This window comes from Falco biarmicus, chromosome 11 (assembly GCF_023638135.1).
Source record: "Falco biarmicus isolate bFalBia1 chromosome 11, bFalBia1.pri, whole genome shotgun sequence".
Taxonomy (NCBI): Eukaryota; Metazoa; Chordata; class Aves; order Falconiformes; family Falconidae; genus Falco; species Falco biarmicus.
Window position 1 is genome coordinate 37,906,713 of NC_079298.1, and position 25,794 is coordinate 37,932,506.

Consider the following 25,794-nt stretch of genomic DNA (forward strand, 5'->3'; position numbering starts at 1 on the left):
AAAGAGCTTGAAACAAACGAGGAAGACTTGCCAGATCAAAGGGAAACTGATAGGTATATACCCCAGCAAGTCCTTGTGCTTGTAGAAAATCTCCAGGTGTTCCTTTTGTTGTTTCATACAATGATCCCCCTGATTCAACACAGTGCCCACTAGCATACTCTTCCCCAGACTGATTCTTTCTTCATTTAGTAAATTATCATCTGTAAGGGCTGTAGTGTGGCTGTTAAAACAAACCCCACATTATGGGGGATTATGAAGTACTGTGCAGAACTGGGAGTCTCAGGTGTACTTTGTCTCAGACTGCTTCCAGGGTAGTGGCCATCACAACTAGGGCTCAAACATTCCCTGAACATCAAGTTTCAGCCTGCTTTCCCCATTCCTTCAACCATATTCAACTACACTGGCTAATACAAGGAGAGGGCTCTGTTTCTGACACCCATCATGATGATGGACATTTCTATTCTTTGTGCAAACAAGTGGAATCATGACTGCTCCCTGCCCAGGTGAGACAGCTGAGATAACACCCTATGATTTAACAGATCCACATAAACTATAGAGCAAGAATTCTATATGAGGACAGAATAACAAGAGAGACTTGTTATTTCTCTTTGGAGACTTTCTAGAAAGAAATCATCCACACTTCTTCAAATACAAATATTCTGCGTAACACCCTTAATCCTGAAACACAATTATAAACACACTGAAATTTAATCATGTCTGTAGCATCAAGCTTTAAAAAAATCCTTGTTGGGGCCAAGTTTTATTGCTAAGTAGATATATACATTTAGTTTAAGGCAACTATTAAAATAATTGTTGTTCTTTCCATGTTTCTAATATATATTGAAATAGGGGAGTATTTAAATCAAATTATTCTACATGAAGCTTAGACATCCTATACATTTTTGTATATTGAACATATTTTCAAAGGAACCATAAGGCATACAGCTTGTAAAGCTACTCAAAAAATACAAACAAGTTCAGTTATGCCAAAAGTGAATTAAATGTAACAGAGTTCTATGCACTCTGGTTGTGATGACCTTACCATGCATGCATAATCAAAATCTCCAATGCCATCAAGGGTCACTATGCATAAATGGTTACAATAAGATCTTTGACACACACTTTCCACAGCCACTTTTTCAACAGTATACCAGCTATTTACACCTGCTCCCTAAAGGAATCATCAAAAATTCCTCAATAACATGCAGTCTCTCTAGTAAGTTAAGAAAACTGAGAAACTGCCTAAAAAATTCCATGAAAAACTGGATGATGACGATGTTTCAAAGAAAATGTATAGAAAAAAAACCTCTTCCTCCAGTAGTCTGCTATGCTATTCCCTTGCTTTCCTCTCCTCATCCACCTTCGCTACCACCCCTTCCAAAAAATAATTCTGCTGTGATTACATGACACCAGAATCTTACTGTTCGAAGACAGCATTCTCTACTATTTACTGCCAGTCTCATTCAGACACACATGAGCTTCCGAGGAAACTGAAAGCAGGGCCAAAAGATGGGAAACTGATGCCTGTTCATGCTCCACTAATACATCACGTATATGCTCAGAACAAATGAGCTTTTAAGAGCATTCAGATCTTTCTTCACATGTAGAAGCAGAATGAAAAAAAATCAGCCAGTCACTTCAATGAAGTATAGTTCAACAGGGAGAAGTGCACAATTTAGTATCCACTCTCATTGAGACTTAGTAAAAAAGCCTTGCTAACTGATTTAAATTTCCTATACTTGAATGAACAATTTGAAAACTAGAGTTCATTTTCCTCTGGAGTGCCAACAGAGCATTATCTAACAGCTACCATAATGGCAGTAACATTGCATTTTATTTCTGTACATTTCTCTGAATGTACATTTCCCACCATGCATTTACTTTATAGTGCAGCTAAACTAGCTCTAATATTTAAAGGTTACATTCATACAATCACTCTTAAGATTTTCCTTAGAAAACACATCAGGCACTAAGTGGCCATAAAAGAAACAGTATACAGGTTTCACTTAATGAAAGAGGGTAGGATCTATTCCATATCAGGTTTACAATAACAAAAAAACCCAGTTACAGTAGGGTATTTGCTGTCCTCGCAGAAAACACAGCAACAGTGGAATGTCAAGGAGAAAGAATGGGAATTAGGGAGTATTGCACAGCACACCTTGGAAGAAAAGTAATCTAAAACATCCTAGGATGAGTGCAATTCCAGGAGATGGGCACACCATGAAAGCAGCCAGTGTGAAAACCTGATTAAAAACCTAAAAGTTAAAAAATCTCAGGGAAAATAAAAAAGACAGCAAAGTAACCAGAGGAAAAGACAAACAAACCAACCAGGCATGAGTGCTGTAGATGAGAGATATTGACTCTCACAGACCACAGGAAAGGGACAGATCTGTTGCCCAGTTGTTGACCCAGTGGAATACCGGGGGGGGGGGGGGGGGGGGCGGGGGGGGCGGGGGTAGTGGAGATGTAGGTTTTCCCCTCCCTTAAAAGAGCTACATTAGGTCAAAGCCAAGTTCAGGAAATGAAACCAGTAGCATCCCAGTACTGAGAGGTACTGTCAGTTACCATATTTGATTCTCATTGGGCAGCTTTTTGGTTGTTCAGATTTCCGTAGTAAATGAGCTGAAGTAGCTATTACTGCACCTTTTTCCTTTTTTAACAGTATCAAAAATCACAGATAATCCAAGTATAATGTCATACAAAGCTCTATCTTCCATTTGAGTCATGACTCTACCAGAATCTGTAAAGTTGGTAAACTGTTTTCTTCCCTAAGCACTTCCTGATTACAAATTAATAGAAGAATTTGAGACAGAATTTGAAAAGCCAATAATTACGTAACTGTTCTTGTATTTTTGTACCATCCTGAAAAAGAAAGAACATACTCCCCTCCAAAATCATGCTCTAAGAAAACTTCTAGCTTGCAGAAACTACACATGTACATTTCAGTAATAATGCCAAGGAAGTTTAATAATTCAGACGATCACTCACTTTATAATAACTATTTAAAAATATAATTTCTTAACTCTTACAGTTATACGGGGTTTACCACTACTTATAAAGAAATATATTTAATAAAACATTGTAAGTTTAAGAGGCTGGAATACCAGTAACTCCATTTCACGTCATCCTCAGGCTGTAATAACCTTACAGAATCATTTATAGATTATCTGTTCAACCTCACATTCCCAACACACAACCTGCTGAAGTCACCAAGCACTTTTCTTAAGGATCACACTGGGACACAACTGGTTTTTGGTCTGTCTGTTGACAGTCTGACAGCACCACATCAAGCTGTGCATGCTGTCTCTTTGCCAGAGGTTACAGGCCACAGGGCACACCCTTCCCTCAGCCACTACCATTTCTATCATGACTGGTAAATAGGCTAAGGCAAACAGATGGGATCACATTAAATAGGCAAATTTGATACCCCACAGTGTTATTCCTAGCCTTTTTGCAACATCAAGACTGAAGCATTACATCACTGTGAGATGCTGCTTTTGTAGATTCAGCCTAATACGACCGGCTAATCTGAAATGGGAATATTTTTACTATGCTCTGTAGGTAGCCTGATAAAGCTGTTTGTTCACTAGCACCGAGTCTGCTGTGGCAATGTCTGTAGCCAAAATCAGTAATGGTATTGTTAATTTAAAACATTTTACCTTTATCATCAAGTATTGTGATGGAAGAAATTATGCATTAAATCTTATTCCATCTTGAACACTCTGTAATCTAGTGCTAGCCTGTATTAGTCTACTCCACACGTAGCCTCTTCAGAAGCCAAGGGAATCTTAAAACAAGTAGGTTGTTTTTTTCTCCAACAAAAAATTGTTAGTCAAGGCTCATTCCATTATCTGCCAAGGTTAAGACTTAGCAACAATGTCATCCACACTATTATTCATAGCTTCACAGTCATATTTGTTCCTTGTCTGACACTGACTACAGGCTTGGTACACCCACTGTATAAATGGCGAGACACATGACAGTGAAGAATCAGGCCGATGATGTAATTACAGGATAAAACTAGTCAAATGGGTTTCTAATTTGGGGTTGAGTGAGGCAGGGGAAAGGAAGGGAGAAAGAAGGTTAAAAAAAAATAAAAATCTGTGAGCTACTTGTTTTAATTCTTAATATTCTGTCTTTCTGCTTGGAATGAACTTTAAAGTATAAAATAACTTGCAGCAGAAAGATTGTGTACAGAAGAGATTATCACTATTTAAAATGAGATGGATAAACAGAAGCAGAGCAGAAGGAGATGACTCCTCACTCTTTTTTTCTGTTTATCTACTCTGAACAATTAGAGCAAATTTTAATCTTTTTCCCATGTTGACTGTTGATATCTCTGACAACGCAATAAACAAGATCACATTTTGGTGCATCTGCAGAAGTAGAACTAGCACAAGAACTCCAGCAACCAGTGGTGATTCTTTCTCACTTACATGTATTAATTTTATATTCATGCATTCACTTCTAAGAGCACTGAGTAAATTAAAAAATGCTTTGATTGCAGTTACCACACTACAGCTTTTTTAGATTTTGTTCCGTGATTCTGAGCAGGTTTCATCAGCACAAAGGCCATAAAAATTTCTGCATTTTGAACTCTAGACTGGTAGAAATGTTTATAGATGTACCTACCCATAACTGCCTCTATTGCCATTTTTGAGATGCATTCTCTAACAAGTGACTTTTTTTTTTTTTTTTAATATGTAAGACGGGGCTCACAATTGCAAGAATTTTGTAAGATCAGACCACGTTTTTATTTGCTTCAGGTAAGTATCACTAGTTTCAGTGTCTAGTACAGAACATACATATATAGGATGCTTTGCAAGTGCATAGGAACAGACAATAAATACAGGAGTACCACAAATACACCCAATGGCTCTTTACTTGGATTATACCACATCTCTGTAAGAAAGCAGTTTCTGAAAGCTTTGTATTGTTTCACAGGGACTAGTTTATAATCTTTCGACATCTTAAAATGGATCCTATTATCCATCGTACCTAAATAATGGCCTTATAGTTTTCCTGAAAGTTGATCTGGGTTTTAGATATTTTTTTTAGTCATACAAGAAAAAAATGAGTTTGGATCTGGGACACATTTTTTTTTTTTCTAGCTCTAATTATTTGATGTTTTAAAGCTTATGAATTCCAGGTGTTTGTTGTTAAATATACAAGAAGAATTAAACTAGTTTTCTAGTGGCAATGTGAAAAAAAAATTAGTTAAAATAATGTCAACTAATACAATTTATTTCCAAAGTATATGTAAAAAAATATTCAGGAAGATGTGTAAATACAAGTTTTATTTTAGTCATTGCAAACTAAGCATATACTCTTCCTGACCAGAGAAGATTTTCCCAAGACACACTTGTAAGTTAATTTGGTATTATTATCCCTATTTCTGGTGTAGGGTATCTGGTTATTTCAGTCTTAAGTGTGCTAAAGCAAAGACCTCTGAACTCCCCTTCTCCCCTCCCTTCTGCTGAACACTGCCAACAGCAGCTCCTAGTTTTGTAGCTAGCTGTATGCCACTTAGGAGTGGTATGCATAACAGTTTGGGAATCGCATCACAGAGAGCATATGGGATGCTGGGGAAGTAGCCAGCAACAATCTCTTCAAACGTTGACCTCCCCAAGCCTTTCATTTACTCACTGCTAGTAAATACCAACTCATGTCAGTAAAACTCTAAAGCACACCATGTCCTCATAATCTCGACATTTGTATCATTGTGCACATGAAGTGCTAGAAGCATACATAGCCACGTAGCAATGGAAAATCTCTGTCCAGATCAATTCACAGTCCAGTTCAAACCCAAAAAAATAAGTTGGGATAAAATATTATTTGAAGCCTTACAGTGTCATGCTAAGGCCGTCTAAATATTCTTTTCCAAACTCAGCAGGGGTAAAAAAACCCGCAAAAACCAACACACACATACAAAAAAACCCCAACAAAAAACCCCAACAACATCAACCCACATCAGACTGCCAACCTCCACTGCAACAGTTTGGGAAGATATTACCATAAAGAGGGGTGGGAGGAAGATACAGTTTAGCTAATAATCACCACAAGTCAGGAGTGGTCCTTTAGTGACCCAAGAAAGCTCAGCCAGATAAAAAACTAACTACAAAAACTATTAATTTTCGGCCAGATCGGCTTCTTGAACCGGCCCACCGCCCAGCTCCCAGCGCGGCCAAGGCTGCCGGGGAAGCCGCGCCCGTTTCCGCGCTGCCCACCGCCGGGCGAGGGGCGGCCCGCAGCGCCCCGCACCCCCACCAGAGCTCCCTCCCCCAGCCCCGTTGGAGCGCCGTCATTCGCCACCCCGCCCCTCGTTCCTGCTGTGATTAACGCCGCTTCCCACGCGGGCCGCAGTCACAGCGATTTTACGTTTCTAAAAACAGGCCAGGTACGAGCGAGGCAGCAGATGGTCTCTAGGGCAAATCACTACTACTGCCCGTCACTACAGTTATGACGCGAACAGCCCTCAACCAAACCATTTTAAGGTGCCGACGTCTTTCTACCCAAGCATCCGAGAAGTTACATATAGCCACAATTTAATATAAGACAGACAAACACACACGAAAGGAACGAGAAGCCCGCCTCCGCGGCGGCGCTCCCTGCTCCGGCCAGCGCGGCCCGCGCTCCCCCACAGCGAGGCGGCCGCCGGCTCCTCACGTGCCCCCGCACACGTGGCCCGCCGCGCCGGGGCCGGGCCCAGGCCCAGCTCCCCAGGAGACGCCGCGGAAGGCCAACGGCTGCGCGCGGGAAGCCCCGTCCGGCTCCGCTGTAGAAAGCACTGATGCCAGCAGCGGTGGGATCCCGCCATGAGGGACACCTTCCTCTTCCCCTCAGCCGGGCACCACCGGGCGCCCCCTTACCGGCGGGAAACACTCCGCCCCTCGCTGCCGCTGGGTTAAGACCGGACCTGACCAGACCCCCACCACTGGCTCATGAGGGCCCGGCGCCAAGAAACCCGCTGCGGGGAGGGGGCGGCCACGTGACCGCCCGGCGGCTGCGGGCGCCCCGCCCCTCTCGCTCGCTCGCGCTCCCCGCCCCTCCTGAGCGGGGAGGCGGTGGCGGCGGCCTTGGCGCTGGCACATGCGCAGCCGCCGCTCGCCCATCCAGTGCGGCAGCCGCGGGTGGAAAGCCGCAGCGGCAGCTGCTGAGGCGAGCTGGGAGAGCGGTGCCTGGCCTCGCCGAGGGGCGGCTGGGGCAGCGCCCGGGCGCGGGGCAGCGGCGGCGTAGCTGGCACCGCTCCCAGCCGCCGCAGGCCGCTGCGCGGGTGGGGCGGGGTGGGGTGGCGCGGGGTGGGGTGGCGGGCTGCGCTGCGTTTTGGAGCTGGTCCCCGGCGTTTTGACATCTCGGCGCCTCCGCCGGGGCCGGGAAGGGCCGCGTCCCGGCCCGCTGCGGCTGCGGGGGACCTCGCCGGTGGCTCCCGCTCTGGGCCGCGGGGCTGGCGGCCGCGGCGGCCTGGGGCGCCCAGCCCTGGCCGGAGGCCCCCCCAAGGGAGCGGGGGGCTGGGGCCGTCGGGGGCCGTCTGTCGGAGGGTGGGGGGCGGCGGCGTGAGTGAATTGAGACAAAGAGCGAGGAGGAGGAAGACGAGGACACTCGGGCTCTGCTACGTTCCTGCGTGGAGGAAGGCGAGAGGCGGCGCTGGCCCTTACGGACAGCTGGGTTCGGCGCTGCGTTCAGCTGCTGCCGGCGTATTTGCAGACGTCCCTCCCGGCCGCGGGAGGAGGAGGAGGAAGAACCATGTAAGTCCCGACTTGCCAGGGGTCCTGTGAGAAGATGGGGGATGCCGCAGACGCCAAGGAGATGAGGAAGACTTTCATTGTTCCTGCCATCAAACCCTTTGACCATTATGACTTCTCCCGAGCGAAAATCGCCTGTAATCTCGCCTGGCTAGTGGCCAAAGCCTTTGGGACAGGTAGGTGGCGTCTTCTTCTTCCCTTTCTTTGATGCTGGTTCCTGCTCGGTTGCTTCGCTCGCGAGGACGTGCGAGCCCTTCCCTGAGGAGCTGGGAAGGTGGGATAGGAGGCGGTAGGGAATGGTTTTGGTGTGTTCCCTCATTTTTAGCTTCCCTTATACCTTCTGGGGTTCGTTTTCTTTTGTTTTTCTTTAATTACATGTAATAATTTTTTGAGTATTGCTGCTGCTTCCATTAGCGAGTAAATTTTGCGTATTGGAGCTGATACAGTTTTGTTGAAGGAACCGAACTTTGCGAATGGCGCTTTAATCATTCCCCGGGTCACGCTTACAGAGTGCGAAAAAACACCCGCGATCCGTGTTTGTCCGTTGTCTGGAAAATGTTCCTAATACTGTTTCAGAGCTGCATTGGGGGCTGGCGGTGGAAGTAAATGCGCATAGTTTTGACAAGCGCGACAGTAGCCTGTAGCCGTTTGGGTGGTTAAGCAGTAAGCAAGGTTTCAGGAAAAAAGCGTTTAATGCCAGGTTTTGCCCGGCACGGTGCGGGAGGCTTTCCTCGTCTGTAAGTAAATGGAAGTGGTTGTAGCGCCTGTGAAAGGCGGCCGTGCTCTGGCTTTGAAAACCTGGGCCTTGAGGAATACCAGACCTATTATTCCGTGCCTGACATATTGTTGGGCCTTGAGGAGTAGCAGACTTACAGAGTTCTTTTAAGGGAAGCATTTTGAAAATTTACCAAGCTGGTGGTTGGCTGTTTTTTTGTGGGTTTTTTTTTTTGGTTTTGGGTTTTTTGTAATATAATTGTGGTATATTAATAACTTAATTTTCTGTGGATCAAAAATACGGTTTTTCTTGGAAAGGTCAGGTATCAACACTTAATATTTATACCCCTCTTCTTTATAAAATGACAGGAAAAGGTTCTTCCTCCTGGAATTTTGCTCCTTTTGTGTTTAGGGCCAGAGCATCGTTATGTATTTGAACAAGTTAAAGGTGTACCTTTATGATGCCCCTAGGAAGTGATGGTATTTGACTAGGTGCTTCCCAAAAGCTACTTGGAAAGTGGTTGAACCTAGTAAAATTTCAGTAAGGTCAGTAGCTACTGACATAAAGTGCATGTTCATCGCTTCAGAAAAAAAAAAAAGATCAAAATATTGTTTGTTTATAAAATTTGTCAATAAACTCAGCTTGCTATCCTTTTTGTAATCTGGGGAAGTATATAATATTTTTATGTATGTCTTTATTAGTTGTGGAGATACAAGAGGTAAGATAGTAGTAGTGAAAGTTCTTGGAAGTACCTGGTTCAACATTTTCAGAGATCATTAGCCTCTTATGTAGCTTGGTTCTGTAGGCTCTACTCAGGAGATTTTGGGTGTACGCTGCTTGTGCAATTATATAACCCAGCATTCTAACCCTAAAATCTTTTTCTACTGGAGTTTGCCAAATTCTCAGTCTGTGGCTTAAATGTCTTTGTTTATATTGGTTGGGTTTCTTGTGGATGTGTAAAGCAACTGACAGGGTACTTTGATGCTACTTTCTATAAAAAGTGTGATCTAACACAAGTGCCTTCACTCTTTCTCTTCATTACTGTGGTGCTTCTGAGATGCACAAATGAAACATGATTAGAGGAGATAATAGCCCTCTAAATATTGCCATAATGTAATCATAGGAAGAGAGATAAACATACACAATTGTAGTGTCTCTGATATCACAGTTCTTCCACTAAGTAAATATCGCTAGTAGCCTCAAAGAAGAGTTTGTGGCTGAAGTAGGGAAAAACGGTATCCAGGACTTGCATGTCTGCAATACAAATGCTTCCTTTATACTTGGAGCAAAACAGAACTGATGTTCACCTTTTCCAAGAAGTAAGTAAGTTTGGGTTTGTTAAATTATTTCTTTGGAGTAGATCACAACCTCAGTCATGTCTTCTACCTATTGCTATATACATGTGTACAAAGGCAATACAAAGGATGATTATTAATGTGTTTATGGATGCCACATTTTATTTCCTTTTTTTATCACTGAAATGCTGGCATTCCTTAAGCAGGCAGGGGAAGTGAAGGATTCTTCCCCACTCTCTCTGAAATACATTAATGCCATTCATTTTGATTAATGAAAAGCATATGGTTGCAATCGTGTATCCATTGAAGAAATCTAAATCTTTATATATCAAATGAATGCATCTTTCAGTGGACATGTTTCACATCCTTAAAAGCATATTTTAATACAATCAAACTTGCAGATGCAGCTTGGCTAGGCGCTGTGAAGAGAATTCTGTCTTGGGAAAAAAAGACTTTTAAATAGGTACTGTTCATTAACATTTAGCAGTAACTTCTGGTGTTTGTTATCTGCATCCAAAAACTGACCCACCAATTGTATATTGCTGTTCTCAGTGAAGCTGCTAGAATACAGTCTGGGCCACAACACAGGCGGGTCAAAATAGGTTGTCTTATCAGTAGGGTGTCTTATGAGCATAAGAGTATACTAACAGTAGTGTTGAAGGCATCTTTTATGAAGATTTTTTTTAAGAACTAGTAATTGAAGACAGCGTTCATATTTCAGTGTTGAGTGAGCATAGGATTTTGTGCCTTGGCGTTTTGCTGCAGGAAAATGTTATTGTTAGGGCAGGTCAGTTTAAATGTTTTGTAATAAGCCAATGATTTAAGTGACCCAAGTTACAGAAACTGAAAGGGGGAAAAAATAACAAAATTGTGATGTATTGAAGTGGGAACATTTGACCTTAGAAATTAAATCTGCAAACACTAAACTTCAGCATTACCTCCCAGTGCTGGGAGTTAACCATTTCTGTGTAGAAAAACTGCTTTCCAAAGAAGTAGTAAAACTATTGATATTATATGCTTCCACTTAAAAGTGTAACAGGACCTACTTCACAGAAATAACTTTAAAAGGGTCTTGATACTGTGTTACTCAGTGCCCTTTTTATTTCTAAAACAACAGAAGTAGATTTCATTATTTTGGAGTGTGAAGGCTTTGTCTTCTTGCTCTACTATAGTCAAAGAAAATGTGGCTGGGAAATTTACTACACATCCGCCATCCCAAAGACGAGCTAAGCTAAATATACATCATCCTGACAGATGTTTGTTTAGCCTGTTTTTTGAAAATCTCTAATTATAGAGATTCCATGGTATGTCTGCTAGTCAGTTTACTTCCTTGTTTATCTCTGGATCTTAGAACAGCATAATCTTGATGTCTTTTGTTACCCTGTAAACCTGTTACTTATCCTATTCCTGGTGGATGTGAGAATGGTGGGCGCCTTACCTAACACCTTCCACATAATAAAACCGGTGTCTCTTCTCTGTTCTACTGTTTTGACAAAAGAGACGTCTCTTTTTTTTTTTTTTTTTTTTTTTTTTTTTTTTTTTTGTAACTTCGTTTTTGTAAGTCAAGCTTTTTTGGACTGGGTGTTTCATTTTATGGGGTGGTTTGTTGTTTTGGTTTTTTTTATTTCCCTCTGGTATTTTTTCTGTGGTTGGTTTTGCATGAGCTCTGTACTTAAATCTAAATCTAATGGTCCAGCTAAACCCTTGCAAGTACAGGTAAGGTTTGGAAAATTACTTTTATCTTTCCAACCTATAATACTCTCATTTATTCACTAGAATATGATGTTTGTCGTTTTTGCATCAGCCTAGAATTGTTGACTCATTCAGTCTGTGATTCACTGTAACTGTATCTTACTCTGCAGAACTGCTGCCTACTCAATTGTTCCCATCTTGTAGTTGTACAGTTGTAGGTTTCTGCTTTGCAGCTATACTTATATAACTGCATCCTATTTTCAAACCACTTCCTCCACTTACCAAAATCATCTTGAACTGTAATTTTGTCCTCCAAAAGTTTTCAATCCCTTTGTACCTTGGAATTGCTTCTCTAGAACCTCAGCTAGTATGAAGATACTAATTTTTGAGTCTTGAAGTGCATGCTCTTCCCATTTGATGGGGACCTCTAAGTACTCTTGAAAAACTGTTTTTCAGACAGGTTTGCATAATACAAATATTACTTAAGTTAACGCTATCTCTGACATGTATGTTACTTAAAAAATTATGGGAGCAATTTTAAAGTCAAGTCAAATCTGTTGCTGTTCTACTACCTATACAATATATTATCCTGCTACACTAATAAATTTCACTGGTTTAGCTTGAGGATTTTTTTGACAGGGATAAACTATAAATGAAAGCTGCATAAGTCTGAGTACTTCCCTTAAACATTGTTTTGAGTGTTTTCTGCATTCAAAATTAAATATTCCGTCCACCTCTTGACATTAAATTTATCTTTTATAGGTGTCTGAAGCAGTAGATTACAAATTGCATCATCTGCAACTGAACATTACCCAAGAAACTTTAAAATGGCTTTCTCCTGATGATTAATATTTTCAGAATTCATATGCAGCTCCTTAGAGCTTTTCCAGATGTTGCCAGTAGAACCGTGAAGGGAGGAAATGAACATTTATATATCTGACAGAAACAAGTTTTAACTGAATACTCTCATCTGTTACGTTGGGTGTTGCAGGCCAGAACATCTTTTAATCTTTTCCTAGCAGACCTAATTTCTTTACTTTTACTCAGTATAGCAGCCAGCAAAAACTTGCATAAGAGTTTGGAGTATAAAAGCAAATATTTGAGATGCTTGTGAGGGAACTTTTTTTTTTAGTGTATTTCTTTACATCACCTCTCTAAAATAGTGGCTGACAAATTGATACTTTGGTCAGCCAGTTATCAGAGTAATCATCTGCTGAGATGGTCTACTTATAAATTGACTGCATCACTCATTTCTGTAGAACACATTTAAAACATGGCCTGACTGTATATCACCTTTTTTTTTTTAAAGTAAATAAAAGTTGTATGAACTTCTGGATCTGTTGGGTTCGGTAGAATCATCTGAGCTTGTAGACTGTACATGGACAAAAGTATGGGAAGGTGAATTAGTTAACAGTTATCAGGATTCTTAATACATGATAGACCTCAGATGGGGTAGTTTATAACCTGTTCTTTCAGTGACTTCATGTCATTGCGCCTGTTCTGAGCCTGTTTGTCTTCACAACTGAAGTGCCTGTCTGCAGAATATGATAAGAGACTGTAGCCAGGTGCTCACTGTTGTGAGGTAATGAGATGAAATATATTTCCTCTACCTATACCTTTTATATTTTTTTACTGTCACTGCAGTTCCTACTGAAGATATATTTTCTTCTGCCTCCTCCCATAATTTCAGGTAATCTGTTGGGTTACTTTAGTGACCTCAAGTTTGAAGGTGGCTCTCATTCAAACTTGAAGAGTATTTATACTATGCTATTAATCAGGAAATTACTACCTTTCTGATATGTTACGTGATTTAATTTCTACAGCTAACTGGTGGAATTTAATGAACACAACTGGATACTCCTGAAATTACTAACTTTTAAATACTTACTTTGGTAAACCGTGGGGTCCAGAAGAATGTTTTTGCTGGTCATTCTGGAAAATAGGGCTGGGGATGAAAAACCTTGGAGACTTTGCAAGACAAATACAGTTCTTCCTTCCTCCCTCCCCTCCCCCCTTTTTTTTTCTCCTTGGATAATACATTCTTAATGGATCAGGTGTTAGTGATAAAACTTTCTGCTATGGAGTTGAAACGTAGTGTCTGAAATCTATTTGCCTAATTTAAGGGTTGTTTTATAGTTCTAGTTCTTTCCTATGTGTTTTCTTACACAAACACCCCTCCCCAATTAGTCTTAACCTAAAAGAACCCGTAAGCTAGACACCAAAGGAGATGTGTCAGCTTGTGTCTATCTAGTTATGGCTGGCAAAAAGTTTTCTTTGGTTTAATGAAGTCTTATAATAGTTCAAGAAATCAGTGTTTATCTCTAAGTTTCTGAAACAATCTTTTGCCCTACTCCATAGGCTATGTAAATCATATCTTGACTGTAACAGTCATCAGGGTGCTAGCTGAGTGAGATGGGATCATAACTATACTATTCTAATTACATTTCTCTTATCTTACTTTTCCCAAAAATACGTTCTGAAGGCTAATTATGTTAATAATAATTGATCACTTTATTGCCAGGGTTAATTCTAAGTCATTCTTTTGTTTATCAGAACCTGAATGAATACACAGTAGATGTTAAACTTCCCCATTTTAATAGGAAATGCTGCTGCCAGACAAATTCTGTGTGCTTTGTGAGTAGTGTTTCCTGTTGAGCTACTGAAGAGAGAATATTGGATGGGGTAGACAATTAGTTTGACCCAGTAGAGCATTCCTTATGTGATTCTGTGTTGAAAAAATAACTGAACTCGGGGGGGGGGGGGGGGGGGGCTGTGAATTTAGAGTCTGTGCATGGTTTTTTCTTGGATGTTTGGGCATTTATTTTTTTTTTTAAAAACACCAACAAAATTTAAAATAAGGAATCCCTTGTAAGTGCACAACTGCTATCAAAGAGTTGGATAGTGGTCTGTTAAGAGGCAGGAGGATAGTACTTCTGTGATGGTAAATCCAAGAATCTCTCCAGTTCAGTTTAGTTAGGTGGACAAAGTTAAGAATTGACAGTGAAATTCGGTCTGCCATAGATTTATAGAGGTTGACCTTTTAGATACCTGCCCCTAGGCAAAAGTAGGTCTACTGCCTGGTAGCCAAGAACAATGTAACTGGCAGACTGATTCAACAAACAAAAAAGTAAAAATTATCTCTTTAATATCAACTGTCATTTTGCTTTCTGCTTCCTGATTAAGTCTTGTTCTATGATTTTTCTTTTTTGAGTAGCATCAGTTTGATCCAGGGATTACTAACCTGCTGTAAATCTTAGAACCGGAGTACTTATCAGAGCCCTTGAAGGTGTATCCAAAATAAAATAGCAAATTCAAATGTCTCCCTCTTCTACTGAGCCAACTACAGAAATTTGTCTAAAGCAAAATAACATAAATTACGCTTCTCTGACCTGTTCTCAGTCCTTCTGAGGACTGTTGGCTTCCATGCAAGCTCTGCTCTCTTGTGCTCAAATGGCAAATGTGGCACCAAAGTCCTTGTTGTCAAGGGGCATTCTTCTGAATGAAGTAACTTAACAGTGTTACCTTATCGCAAAAGCATACCTTTACTGTCCTGCGGAAAACAGTCAAGTAATTGAGTCCATTAAGATTTATCTAAATTAATCTACCGGTTTGCACTAGGAAGTGGTTAAAGGCATTAGTCAGAATTTTCATTAAATAATTCTGTATTAAAGCTCAGTATTCTACAAATAGGGTTTTTTCTTAATATCTCTGTTGATTGACAACTGTAACCTGTAGAGATAGATATTTTCTAGTCTGAGGCTTATTGTGGCTTCGTGGCTTCCAAGAATGATGTATATTTTAATTAGAAAGCTCATGGTGAAATATTTTAGCTTGTTTATATTGTCCTCAGGAATAAAAATAAAATAGGGACCTGGTTAACAGATACTCCTAAGCTTCTGGACTTCCTTAATGCAGACATTCAATCTGGAACTGTTCTCTCTTATAAAATTGAAAAACTTAATATAATCCTTTGAGTTACAGGACTATTAATCTGTATGGAAGTCTGGAAACTTCACCAAAAAATGGTTTGTTTTTAAAGAAAGTGTAGACTTTTTACATTAATACAAGTAATTTTTTGCAAAGGAGGAATTCATGCTGTCCTCCAAGGAGCAATTCACACTTACCTGAGCACAGAGTTTAGTTTATAAAACAGCTTTTAAAGATGAATTCACAGAAGGCAGCCATGAATTGATTTCAGATTATTCCTTCCTTTTAAAGGGGTTTGCTTTAATAGAAAGTTAAGTTACAATTCTATCTCATAGTGGGGAGAAATAATAATACCTTGTTTGCTTTAAAGCTTGGAATAAATCCTTTTTTTTTTTTCTCCCCCTTTTCTAAAGAAACCATCTGCAGGACTTCTGAGTCCATTGTAATTTCTGGGAACATTACCTGAAGATATGTTGAATACTGTTTTAAAGTTAGCCTGATTCTTAAATTTGCGTTACTGTTTTGGGCTGAAGTGGTATTTCCTTTCTGTTCTTCTCCCTGTGTGTTGAACTTGTATATTAGCTTCATTTATTCTCTTCATAGTTCAATATTTGCAGAATTGAATGTCAAACTTTATTTAAACCCATAACAAGAAAATTTTTCCAAAATTGAAACCTGTGTTCCTGTTGAAAATTTCAGGAAAAAAATCGGGTGAAAGCAGTCTCTGGAGATCAGCTAGTTTGAAGCTGGCTCTTCTTGGAGCAGGAGGTTAAAGTTAGAAGAGGTTTCTCAGGGTCTTGTCCACTCAAGTTTTGAAAATCCCTGCGGATGGTGGTTTCGCAGCTGAGGAGTCCCCATGCAAGCTATGCCTGTGCTCTGCTGCTCTTGCTGTGAAGAATTTTTTGTTTTTTAATTTGTATCCAGATGATATTTCCCTTGTGGGCCCATGACCACTGCCTTTTGTCTCTTCATTGCACAGTCCAGGTCCATGTTTCTGCAGCTTGTCTGTTGGGTGCTGGAAGAGTACAGTTCTATCCTCCCACTGCCTCTCCAGCAGAAATAAACCCTGTTCCTCAGTCTCATCCATATTTCATGTGTTCAGCTCCCTGAACTCAGTGTTCCTGATCTGTCTGACAGGATTGCTGTACTTGGTCACAAATTTCAAGGTCAAATGGCACTTTATGGCAGTATTTGCTACAAGGTATTTATTTAAAACTGTTCATTTACTTCAGAATCCTGAAAGGCTCATCAGCTGGGCAAAGGAAAGGGACTTTCCTACACCTATTGGGAATTAGTGTTAAGATTTTTCTCTGCCTAACAGAGCTGTTTAATAATCTCCAATCATGCCAGAGTTGTTAATAAAGGCATTTGACCTTGTTGGTTGTTCTGATAATCTGCTGAGAACTAGCTGTAGGCTTAAAAGTACCTTCCGCCCGACTGCAGGGGCAACACGTGCAGATTCTGGAAGGGTTGTTGCTTTGATATCAGTAACAGTTTCCCCTGTCTAGCTGCTGTGCTTTTTGGTTGTTGTGGTTTTTTTTAACTATAAAATGAGAACACATTTTCTATCTTATGTAAAGAAGTATTCTGATATCAAACAGTTTGATACATCTTATAAATGGGGAAAAGCACATGTGTTTCTGTCTGTGCAAACTGATGGGAATTTTTGTGAAGACTTCTGATCTTGTTGCAGCAGGGATTCCTTATTTCTGTGCTTTTGTTTTTATAAATTTAGAATATGTCTGTAGTCAGTTTCTTTTCCTAGCCCCTTGTTTCTGTTTTCTATTTCTCTAATAATTTTTTCCCGGTTTTATCTTTATGAACACCACTAGGTTTCTATTCCCTATTTATTTTTGTGAACACCAATGAAATGAAAGAAATTATGTGCATTGCATTTTGTCCTATGCTATATTTTTGGAAGCAGAATTATCCTGTATAAATAGTTTGCCTTTGATAGTTATTATCTTGATTTTTGTAGTGTATTGAGTGGGTTTTATTACTAAACCCTACTAGTGGGTGTCATTCTTTCATGACAAATGCATTTATTGCATCTTATCTTGTCACTTTAGGGTCTGCTTCAGTGATATAGAAGATCACAAGTTAACTCATTAACAGGTGTTTGGTTTGGTATTTCCTGTCTTTGGATTTCTCTTTTGGCTTAGTTTCAGAATTTAAATCTGTCATTGTCTTCAGCGAATATAAAAAACCAGAATGTGACTTCTGTCTGTAGCTAACTGTTCCTACCTTGAGGTATTTTTTCATATGGAAATGAGGCTTTTTTCAGGTCTTCTAAGGTATTACAAATAGTTTTGTACCTTCTTCCCTGTTGCCCCCCATTCCATCTAACTTCCCATGTAATTCAAAAAAGATGCATGGTTGGGTTTTTGGGTTTTTTTTGGCATTGTGAGATATTTACAGAAGTTTTCTAATGCTGTCTAGCTTGAGGAAATAGCACGAGGCTGCTCTGAAAGTTGGCATTTGGAATTACTTCGGATTAAGTCATGATGAGGATTGAGCTCCTGATACCGAGGTGGAGATGGATCCTGAGGGACTTCAGACATAATGAGCTTAATATTTAAATAGACAAGGTGTGAACAAACAGGGAAAAGAAAGAAGGGCAGGTAGAACTGAGACAGATGGAAATAATACCTAGGGAAGCAAGTACCTAGCAGCTCATAGAGTTCCTTAATTATAAATGCTTTTTATAGTATTGGTTGACTAGGTCCTTAGAGTCAGTAACAGGCTGGGAAGTGGCAAGGGAATATTACAGTATCGTTGCCTGACATAGGTCGATTTTTGTTAGTAGTCTGAGTATTATCTTTTTAAAAAGTAATATTATTAGGCAAGGGGCAAAGTAGTTTTGCTGACAGTATATTCTGGTCTGGATTCTAAAGCAGCACTGTCAGCTTTCTAGCCAAATTTAGGCTCCTGATTTAAGCAAATTATACCTGTCTTCCCCTTGGTACTCTAAACTGGTAAATAAGAAGAAATATCTTACTATTTTTTACCATCCTTATGGCATTTAAGAAAGTGTGTGTTAATATTTCTTTCCACTCTGTAATGTGTGTCTTCTCCTTTTGCAGCTAAAAGGCAGCTAGCTCTTCTTCTAAAGCCCGTAATAGAAGCAAATGAACTGCAATAGAATATGTATGAGGAAGAAAAAAAATCTGTCATTATCTTGTGATGGCATGTTCTGGTTTTTCTTTCTGTCCTGCTCCACCCTTATTGGGCTGTTTACTCCACCCTCTGCTTCAAACCTTGTCTGTTTATCCATTTATCCAGCTGAAGGCAAAGGGGATGGGAACCTGGAATTGCATCACTACTTTCTTATGCACTTTTTTCCTTGTAGCAATTAAATAGGTTTTTGCATTTGGGCTCAGGAATAGAATCACATGCTCTTTATCCCATAAATGCTGTTGGCTTAACTAATTTCATGACAAATGGAGGGTGAAATTCTTACATGGGGAAAATGGAGAATCTTGCAGTGCGTATGTCTAGAAATGTGAAGTCTGAAACCATTTCTAAGTTATTTTCCACTTCACTGATGATTTAATTTAATTTGTTCTGGTAGCATATTTAATTAATTTATAACTATTATTTTTGTGGTATACAATTATAAATATAGTCTGCTTGTGTACAGTATTTGGAATAACTGTTAGATTGTCTTGGAATGCTAATTTGGGGGTTAAAATCTCAGCGTAAACTTGACAAAATCATGCGTAGTTTTGTGTGGGTACTAAGTTTACTGAAAAAGGAGGAAAGCCACAATTTTAAATGAGGTCAGTAACACAGATAGGCAAGTAAGAATTCAGTATTTTGTCAGATGGAAATTGATAATCTTTTTCCCCCCTCTCTTTCCATTACTTTAATTTCAGTAAAACATCCATGTGTTTAACTGCTGGATTGTCTTCGTTCTGTGATGCATGATGTTTAAAATAGTAATCAAATTTCTCATACATATGTGAAACTAGAAGGCTGCTGAGTAGAAATTTCCCTTTTCACCTTGAATTATTCTGTGCCAAATATAATGTTTCGTTTCCATTTTGTTAGTGTAATAGACAGGGTTATGTATTTAAATGGGTGGTGTTCTGCCTTTATATGTCTGACCTATATAATGTTATGCCAAAGGAAATGAGAATGTTTGGGCATGTATCTGGAGAAGTCAAGAAATCTTGAAGTAATGGTTCTGTAAACCACAGGTTGGACTTCTGGTGTGGCCTTTGCAGTGTGGAACTGTGTTTGCATTTTTCTTAAGTTTCTATTTATACTTCAAATGTTACCTTTGTATGAAACTTTCCCCAGTGTTTTATATCATGATGACTGGTAAAGACTCTGGCCTTCCCTTGAATATGCTTTATTTAACATAATTTTGTGGTCATACATATAAAAACCCCCTAATAATATATCTATTCTTTCTGATACTGACTCATGCCTTCTTGTTTTTTGTTTCTGTGGATTTTTGGTCTTTGTAGAAAATGTTCCAGAAGAACTACGAGAACCATTTTACACAGACCAGTATGATCAGGAGCACATTAAGCCACCTGTTGTTAACTTGCTGCTGTCTGCAGAACTCTACTGTCGTGCTGGGAGCCTTATTCTCAAGAGTGATGCTGCAAAACCACTTCTAGGTCATGATGCTGTTATACAAGCTCTGGCACAAAAAGGCCTTTATGTCACTGACCAAGAAAAGTTGGTGACTGAAAGAGATCTTCACAAAAAACCAGTTCAGATGGTGAGTGTTCAAAGTTTGTATGTATGCTGTGTTTCTTCTATTCTGTGTACTCCCAACAACTACATACCTATCTTTTAGCATGCATCATTGGGTTGAAGTACTTCTCTCGAGTTAAATGTGATTCATTACTGGGAGGCTTATGATAGTTTTGGTTTGTTTTTTCTGTTTCCTCATAGCTGTCAGTACAGGTGTATTTCCTCTGTACTAGTGCTTGAAAACACTTGTCATTCTGCTTAGTTCAAGTGTTATATTTTTAAATATAGTGGCAATATGATTGCTTTGATTTCAACTTTACAGCACTGGCTGTCAGTGCATATTTCTGTGTTGGACAAGTGGTTTGAAAATAAGGGAGTTTTTTCCCTCCTTATAGAAATGTTCAGTTAAAAGTTTTAAAAAAAGACATTTGAATGACATGGGCAATTCAACCTAATAACATTCAGTAGTCACCAGTTACCTATTAAGTCAATGTAAAACACGCAACAATGGTAATACTCTTTCATGGAGACTTTTAATAATATGTTTTTGCTTTATAGAACTCCTAATTAAAACATTAGTGCAACAGATGAACGATTCTATTACTACCTCTTAAGTCACAGATTTTTTTTCTTGTTTGGAGCTGAGTTAAAAAAGATCTGTAAAAAGGATGGTTACGTATGGTTGTTTATAAAATGACAGTATGCTAGAAAAAGATTCAACTACATTTAAAGTGAAGTATTTAAAACTATTTTCACTTCTTTGTTCAATAGTTGATACAGAAAATAAGTAAACAAAGTATGAGACTACAGAGGTTGATCTGACGACTTCCATTCTAATACACATCTTAGTCTTCCTCATTTGAAATCGCAGGCAAATTTCATTGTGATATCAATGGAACTACTGTTGCTATTATACTCTGGAGGTATTTGTGGCACAATCTGGTCTTTTCAGAGTAGAATACATTGGATACAGGGAAGAAAACATCTCATAGAGAAAAGACTTCTATAAGTTTTGTCATCCATTAGCTGAATTTAGACTTCGTAGTCTAGTTTTCCCAGGGTCTCTTTTGTTTGAATCTACCCTCTGGATTTGGCTGACTGCTCTATTTTAAGTCCTTTGATATTTTAATGGTCGGTGACCTGTAACTGCTACTAGAATGGAGGTGTGTGAAAATTAATACAGCTATGTTCTGTTGTCAGCTTATTAGCAACTTGTGTTTACTAACACGAAGACTAACAATTATTTGGCAGAATCTGACTGGGGAGCCTCTGTTATTTGATCAGTTGGTATCAAGTGATAAGTTGCAGGGGCTTTACAGGTGCAACATCAAAGCTACTCATTAGTAATTCATTTATTCCATACAGTATTGCCAAGAAGTATTAGGCCTCTTAGTTTATGCAAATGGTTTGGTAGCCACTGCTATAGAAAGACTATTTCTTCACATCTACTTTGTTATTTTTCATTTAAAAATTCTTTCCTGCTCATAGAATGCTTAAGATCTAAAGATACAAGTATTTCAACAATAGTAATAAAACTAGTTGGGACATTTTTTCCTTGTGATTAAGCTGTGCTCAGTGAATGCAAATAACTTGAGAGAGACTGGCAAAATTTCATCTGTATATCCTTCTTGAAAAGGAGAGCTCAGTGAAGAGCAAGTGGCATTTTAGTAAAAGAAGTAGTGGATAGCAAATAAGACATACTGAAGTACTAAAAAATTTGCAGGACGCTTGCAGCAGTCATGAGTGGTTTAGGAATAAGTGTTCGTAGAAGTCAAAGAATTTAAGAGGTTAAGAAATAAACTTCCTGACTGTTCACTTTTTTTTTTTTTTTTTAATCGAGCTTAATTCTGTTCTTCTCTCTGAAGGAAGTTTACTGACTTGCATTTATGAGTCTATGGTCTTCCCATTTGATTTTTCTCATTTGATCCCTTTCTAGAGTAGTTGTAAGAGGCATCTCTTTTCAGAGTTGTCAGTTGAGATGATGTGTCAGTATTCCCTAATTTGGGTTGCTGATCTTTAAATCAGTAATTGATATTGCTTAAAATACAATTCAATAGCAATTTTGTATTTTTCCCCAGTGCTTGAGTGGGTGTTTGTGCCCATCTTTACTGTGTTGTTTGGGTATAATCCACCAAGTAGGTATTCAGGCATCAGTGTCATAACTGCTGACGTCCCCAGATTCCAGCTCTGCCCCCGTCACTTGTCCTCACTCCAGTAGCAGCAACAGATGAGTGTACTGATACTGTTGAGTTGGTTCTAAGTAGCTGGGCTGTGGCAATGAGAGAGAGTGCTAGAGTGGAAACTGGTTTGGGCAGAGGGCAGCTATGTCCAAAGTAATTGTTACCAAAGAAATGGCTGTGGAACTGTAGTCTCAATACTGATGTTCTCAGCCCAAGAGTTTGGATTTGTCATGCCATACTCGCGTCCCTATGCAAGTTCCTAGTAGCAATGCTAGATTTTAATTGGGAAGTCTCAAATGTTTTTCATTTTTATACAATTAGAAAATTTGGCAGAGGACTTCAAATCTGACTTGCAGTATTGACAGAGTTTTATAATTATCCCATTGATGTCTTCCAGTACCTCTTCCTAGTATTCCATATGTCACAGTTTCTGCAAGTCTTACTTTGTAAGACTTGTATCCTGTTTTAGAGCATGGAATGATTTTTCTTTTTCAATTATGTGGAACAGAAAGTTTGCATATGTAATTAAGTCATACATTCTTCTAGTAGACCAGATTGTGTTAAACATACGTTCAATGTAATTTTGAGTAATTCAATAGAAAAATAGTATCATAGTCATTTCTCTTTGCTAGCCTGTCTTCCCTGTGAGTAGGGGAAAGATGTTGGTGTGTGTTAGAGGACATTTGTTATCATCTGCTCAGATGTACTGCATTTCCATAGCAGAGTAAGGGATGAGTGTTAATACAAAATTAAGCTATGGAGAGAGATGAGAGTGTAGAATGTTTTTAATTTTACTTGTGCTTTATAGTGCATGTAGCTGTGGTCAACAGACTTGGAGTTCCTTGTACTGTATGTAGCAGTGATAGCTGTGGCAATTGTTGATTTACTTGACGTGTGACTACTTATTAAAGCAGGCATGTCAAACTTTGGCCTTCTCTGTTTCTTAGATAGTTATAACTGAACCTTCTTCTAGGAAGTGCCTCACGTATTGAAGTCTTTGAAGGAGAGATGTTTATGCAGCGGGGTCAGGATAGACGGTAGTTTCAGTATTAGTCATGACTGACTTGGCTGCATTAGTATCTAATTTGAGAAGCTGTGGATTACTCTGTGTGTGTATATCTGTATTATAAATACATAGGTGTATGTACATGTAAAAATTAGCTTCCTCCAGTGGAATGGGATTAGGAAAAAGGCACTTGGGAAATTAACACACAGTAACAGGAGCAAAGGCTTCTGTTAAAGACACCCCCCCCTTTGTAGGGACAGAGAATTCCATGTGAAGTCTGGTTTGTTTTAGTCTTAAGTTTGGTTTGTTCACACGTCTTTATGTTTTTTTCTGGTAGAATTGAAAGCTAGGTTATTCTTCAAGCTTGTTGTGATTTAAAAACTGAAACTGTCTGTTCCTGAGAGATTGCGTCTTGTGGTAATACCATAGAACTATTCAGTGGCACCTCTGTTTCTGTTCTCCTTGTATTGCAACCAATAAAACCTTATTTCTATGTTTATTTTGTTAAATCTTCTTATTTGATAGGAACGTCCTATTGCCTTTACTTTTGGTAGGGGAGCAGAAGAACCAAATACCATGTTATTACTCTCTAGGCTGAAATTCATATGGTCTTGGCTCTGCTCTTGGAATTGAAACAGTGCTGACCAAGAACCAGAGTGTAGTTCTCCTGAAAATTATATTTCAGGTCAGGACTACAAAAGAATTACCTGATGCTTAAGAAGTTTATGAAAGCTAAGTCACAAAAATATGAGCAAAGCTACTTATTTCTGTTGGCAAGTTCCAATTGCATTAAAAAAAATAAAATTGGTTGTGAAGCAGGCACTTCTATATGGAAATCATACATGAGATTTTGACAGACTATAGAAATCAGAAACAGATTAAGAATTCAGCATGGTTCTGATAATTATTTCATAATTACTGGTTTAATGCTTCCAGATACAATATGCATAGATTGCTGCTTAAGTCAAGATTGAATTTTGTATTTCCATGTTGATTTATCTTTTTTAAATTTCGCATTTATTTCATGAACCAAACTGACTTAAACCTTCAAATGTCAGGTAGACAAGAAGAAGGCAATTTAGGTTTTTTTTCATGTTTTTTCTCATTTATGTATTTGATCTCTTTATGTTTAAAAAAACCACTTTTGCCGTGTGGAGAAAGGAACAAAGAATAAGCATCTTAGTTCTCTGCTGCATGATACTCTGCAGGGAAACTGAAGTCGCGTAATTGCCTGTGCTGTGGACTTCAGTGCTGCCCAGTCTGTCCGTCATGTGGCAGGGCCAAAACCAACTAAACTTCAAGATTGGGGGATAATAATGTAAAATCTTGAATACCTGTTTAAAACCAGTGTGTGTTGGGGAGTATACAGATACAGTAATGCTACAGACTATTATAAGATTTGTGCTAAAAATCTGGTTTTTCTGTGCCTGTTGTATATTGATAGAGCATTTTCATCTTGGGAAAAAAAATTACTGTCTTGCAAGGTTTTTGCAAAAAAACCCCTGCATATTTAGTTCTTAAATAAAATTTAGCAACTAAAAAAAGGTTAGTGAATAACCTGGATATAAATACTATCTCCAGGAAAACAGGCCATACTTCCAAATATTTCTTATCATCTTATTATTTCAAATATCATCTTCTTAACATGGGAAAACATAGAAGCCCTACTAAGCATAGTGCAGTCAAGAAGTGTTACTTCTGTTAAAATTTGAACTCTAATTTGGAAAAATACTGTTGCAGAAAAATGTCAGCCAGCTGAGCAGCTACCTTAAACTCACAGCCATGTATAATTATTTTTGAAAAATACTATCATTAATCAAGAAACACTTAAATCCTCCATACCATTCCACGATCATCAGCCAAAATACAAAGGGCATGAGAGGCTCAGCAAAACCCCAGCAATAAGTCCATAATAGCTGGTAGGATTAAAAATTGTTACCTCCCTAATTCTAAGATGTAATTAATATGTATGGGTTTTTAATATAAAAAGCAGTGTGTTGTCATCCAGATTGTTTATCTGTTTAACTGCAAATTACCTTCTTCCTTGAAGACGTCTTCAGTGAGGGAGTCTGGCAATAATTCTCTCTGTAGCAGTTCACGAATCTGGGCTATAACTGAGGTATAATTAGGTTTGCCTGTACTAGCTTTTTAGTAGTTATCAAGAGCGTGCATTTGAGGCAAATCTCCATATTTCTCCCAGTTACTGCTCTTCTGGTTTATGTTGTGGAGTCACCTTGGGGAGCATGAACTGAATTTCTTTCAGCAGCTCTAGGATTGCACCTACAGTAGCCCACTTGCCAAGGGTACTCATTTCACAGGACTAGAGTGGATTGAAGTGAATCCCCTGAGAAGAGAGTAGAAGCGATTCCTGGGACCTTTGCACCAGTTTTGCTTTTTTTATTGTGCCAGTACAAATTGCTATGTTAGTCATAGCCAGTGAAACTTCTGTGGAAGGAAAGTGCTGGTTTTGTACCCATAGCCAGAATCTGGATCTCATTCTGGGTAAGGCAGCAGACAGTGGGTGGTTAAC

At 39.2% G+C, this 25,794-nt stretch overlaps 2 protein-coding genes across 5 annotated transcripts in view; one reads left to right on the forward strand and one right to left on the reverse strand.

Annotated features, from left to right (window-relative positions):
• The window catches only part of DDX59 (DEAD-box helicase 59), a 30,189-nt gene extending 23,181 nt beyond the window's left edge, over positions 1 to 7,008 (reverse strand). Inside the window, exon 1 of one of the 2 annotated variants that reach the window (XM_056355937.1) lies at positions 6,870 to 7,008. The gene's annotated coding sequence lies outside the window, so the exon portion shown is untranslated. The remainder of the gene's footprint in view (positions 1 to 6,869) is intronic. The other variant, XM_056355938.1, reaches the window with a different exon arrangement.
• A 536-nt stretch (positions 7,009 to 7,544) lies between these two features.
• Positions 7,545 to 25,794, forward strand: part of CAMSAP2 (calmodulin regulated spectrin associated protein family member 2) — a 90,975-nt gene continuing 72,725 nt past the window's right edge. For 2 of the 3 annotated variants that reach the window (XM_056355925.1, XM_056355927.1), the window contains exons 1-2: positions 7,546 to 7,918; positions 19,844 to 20,103. In XM_056355925.1, the coding sequence (XP_056211900.1) occupies positions 7,780 to 7,918; positions 19,844 to 20,103 (399 nt within the window). In that variant the 5' untranslated portion in view covers positions 7,546 to 7,779. Of the gene's footprint in view, positions 7,919 to 19,843; positions 20,104 to 25,794 lie in introns of all 3 variants that reach the window. The other variant, XM_056355924.1, reaches the window with a different exon arrangement.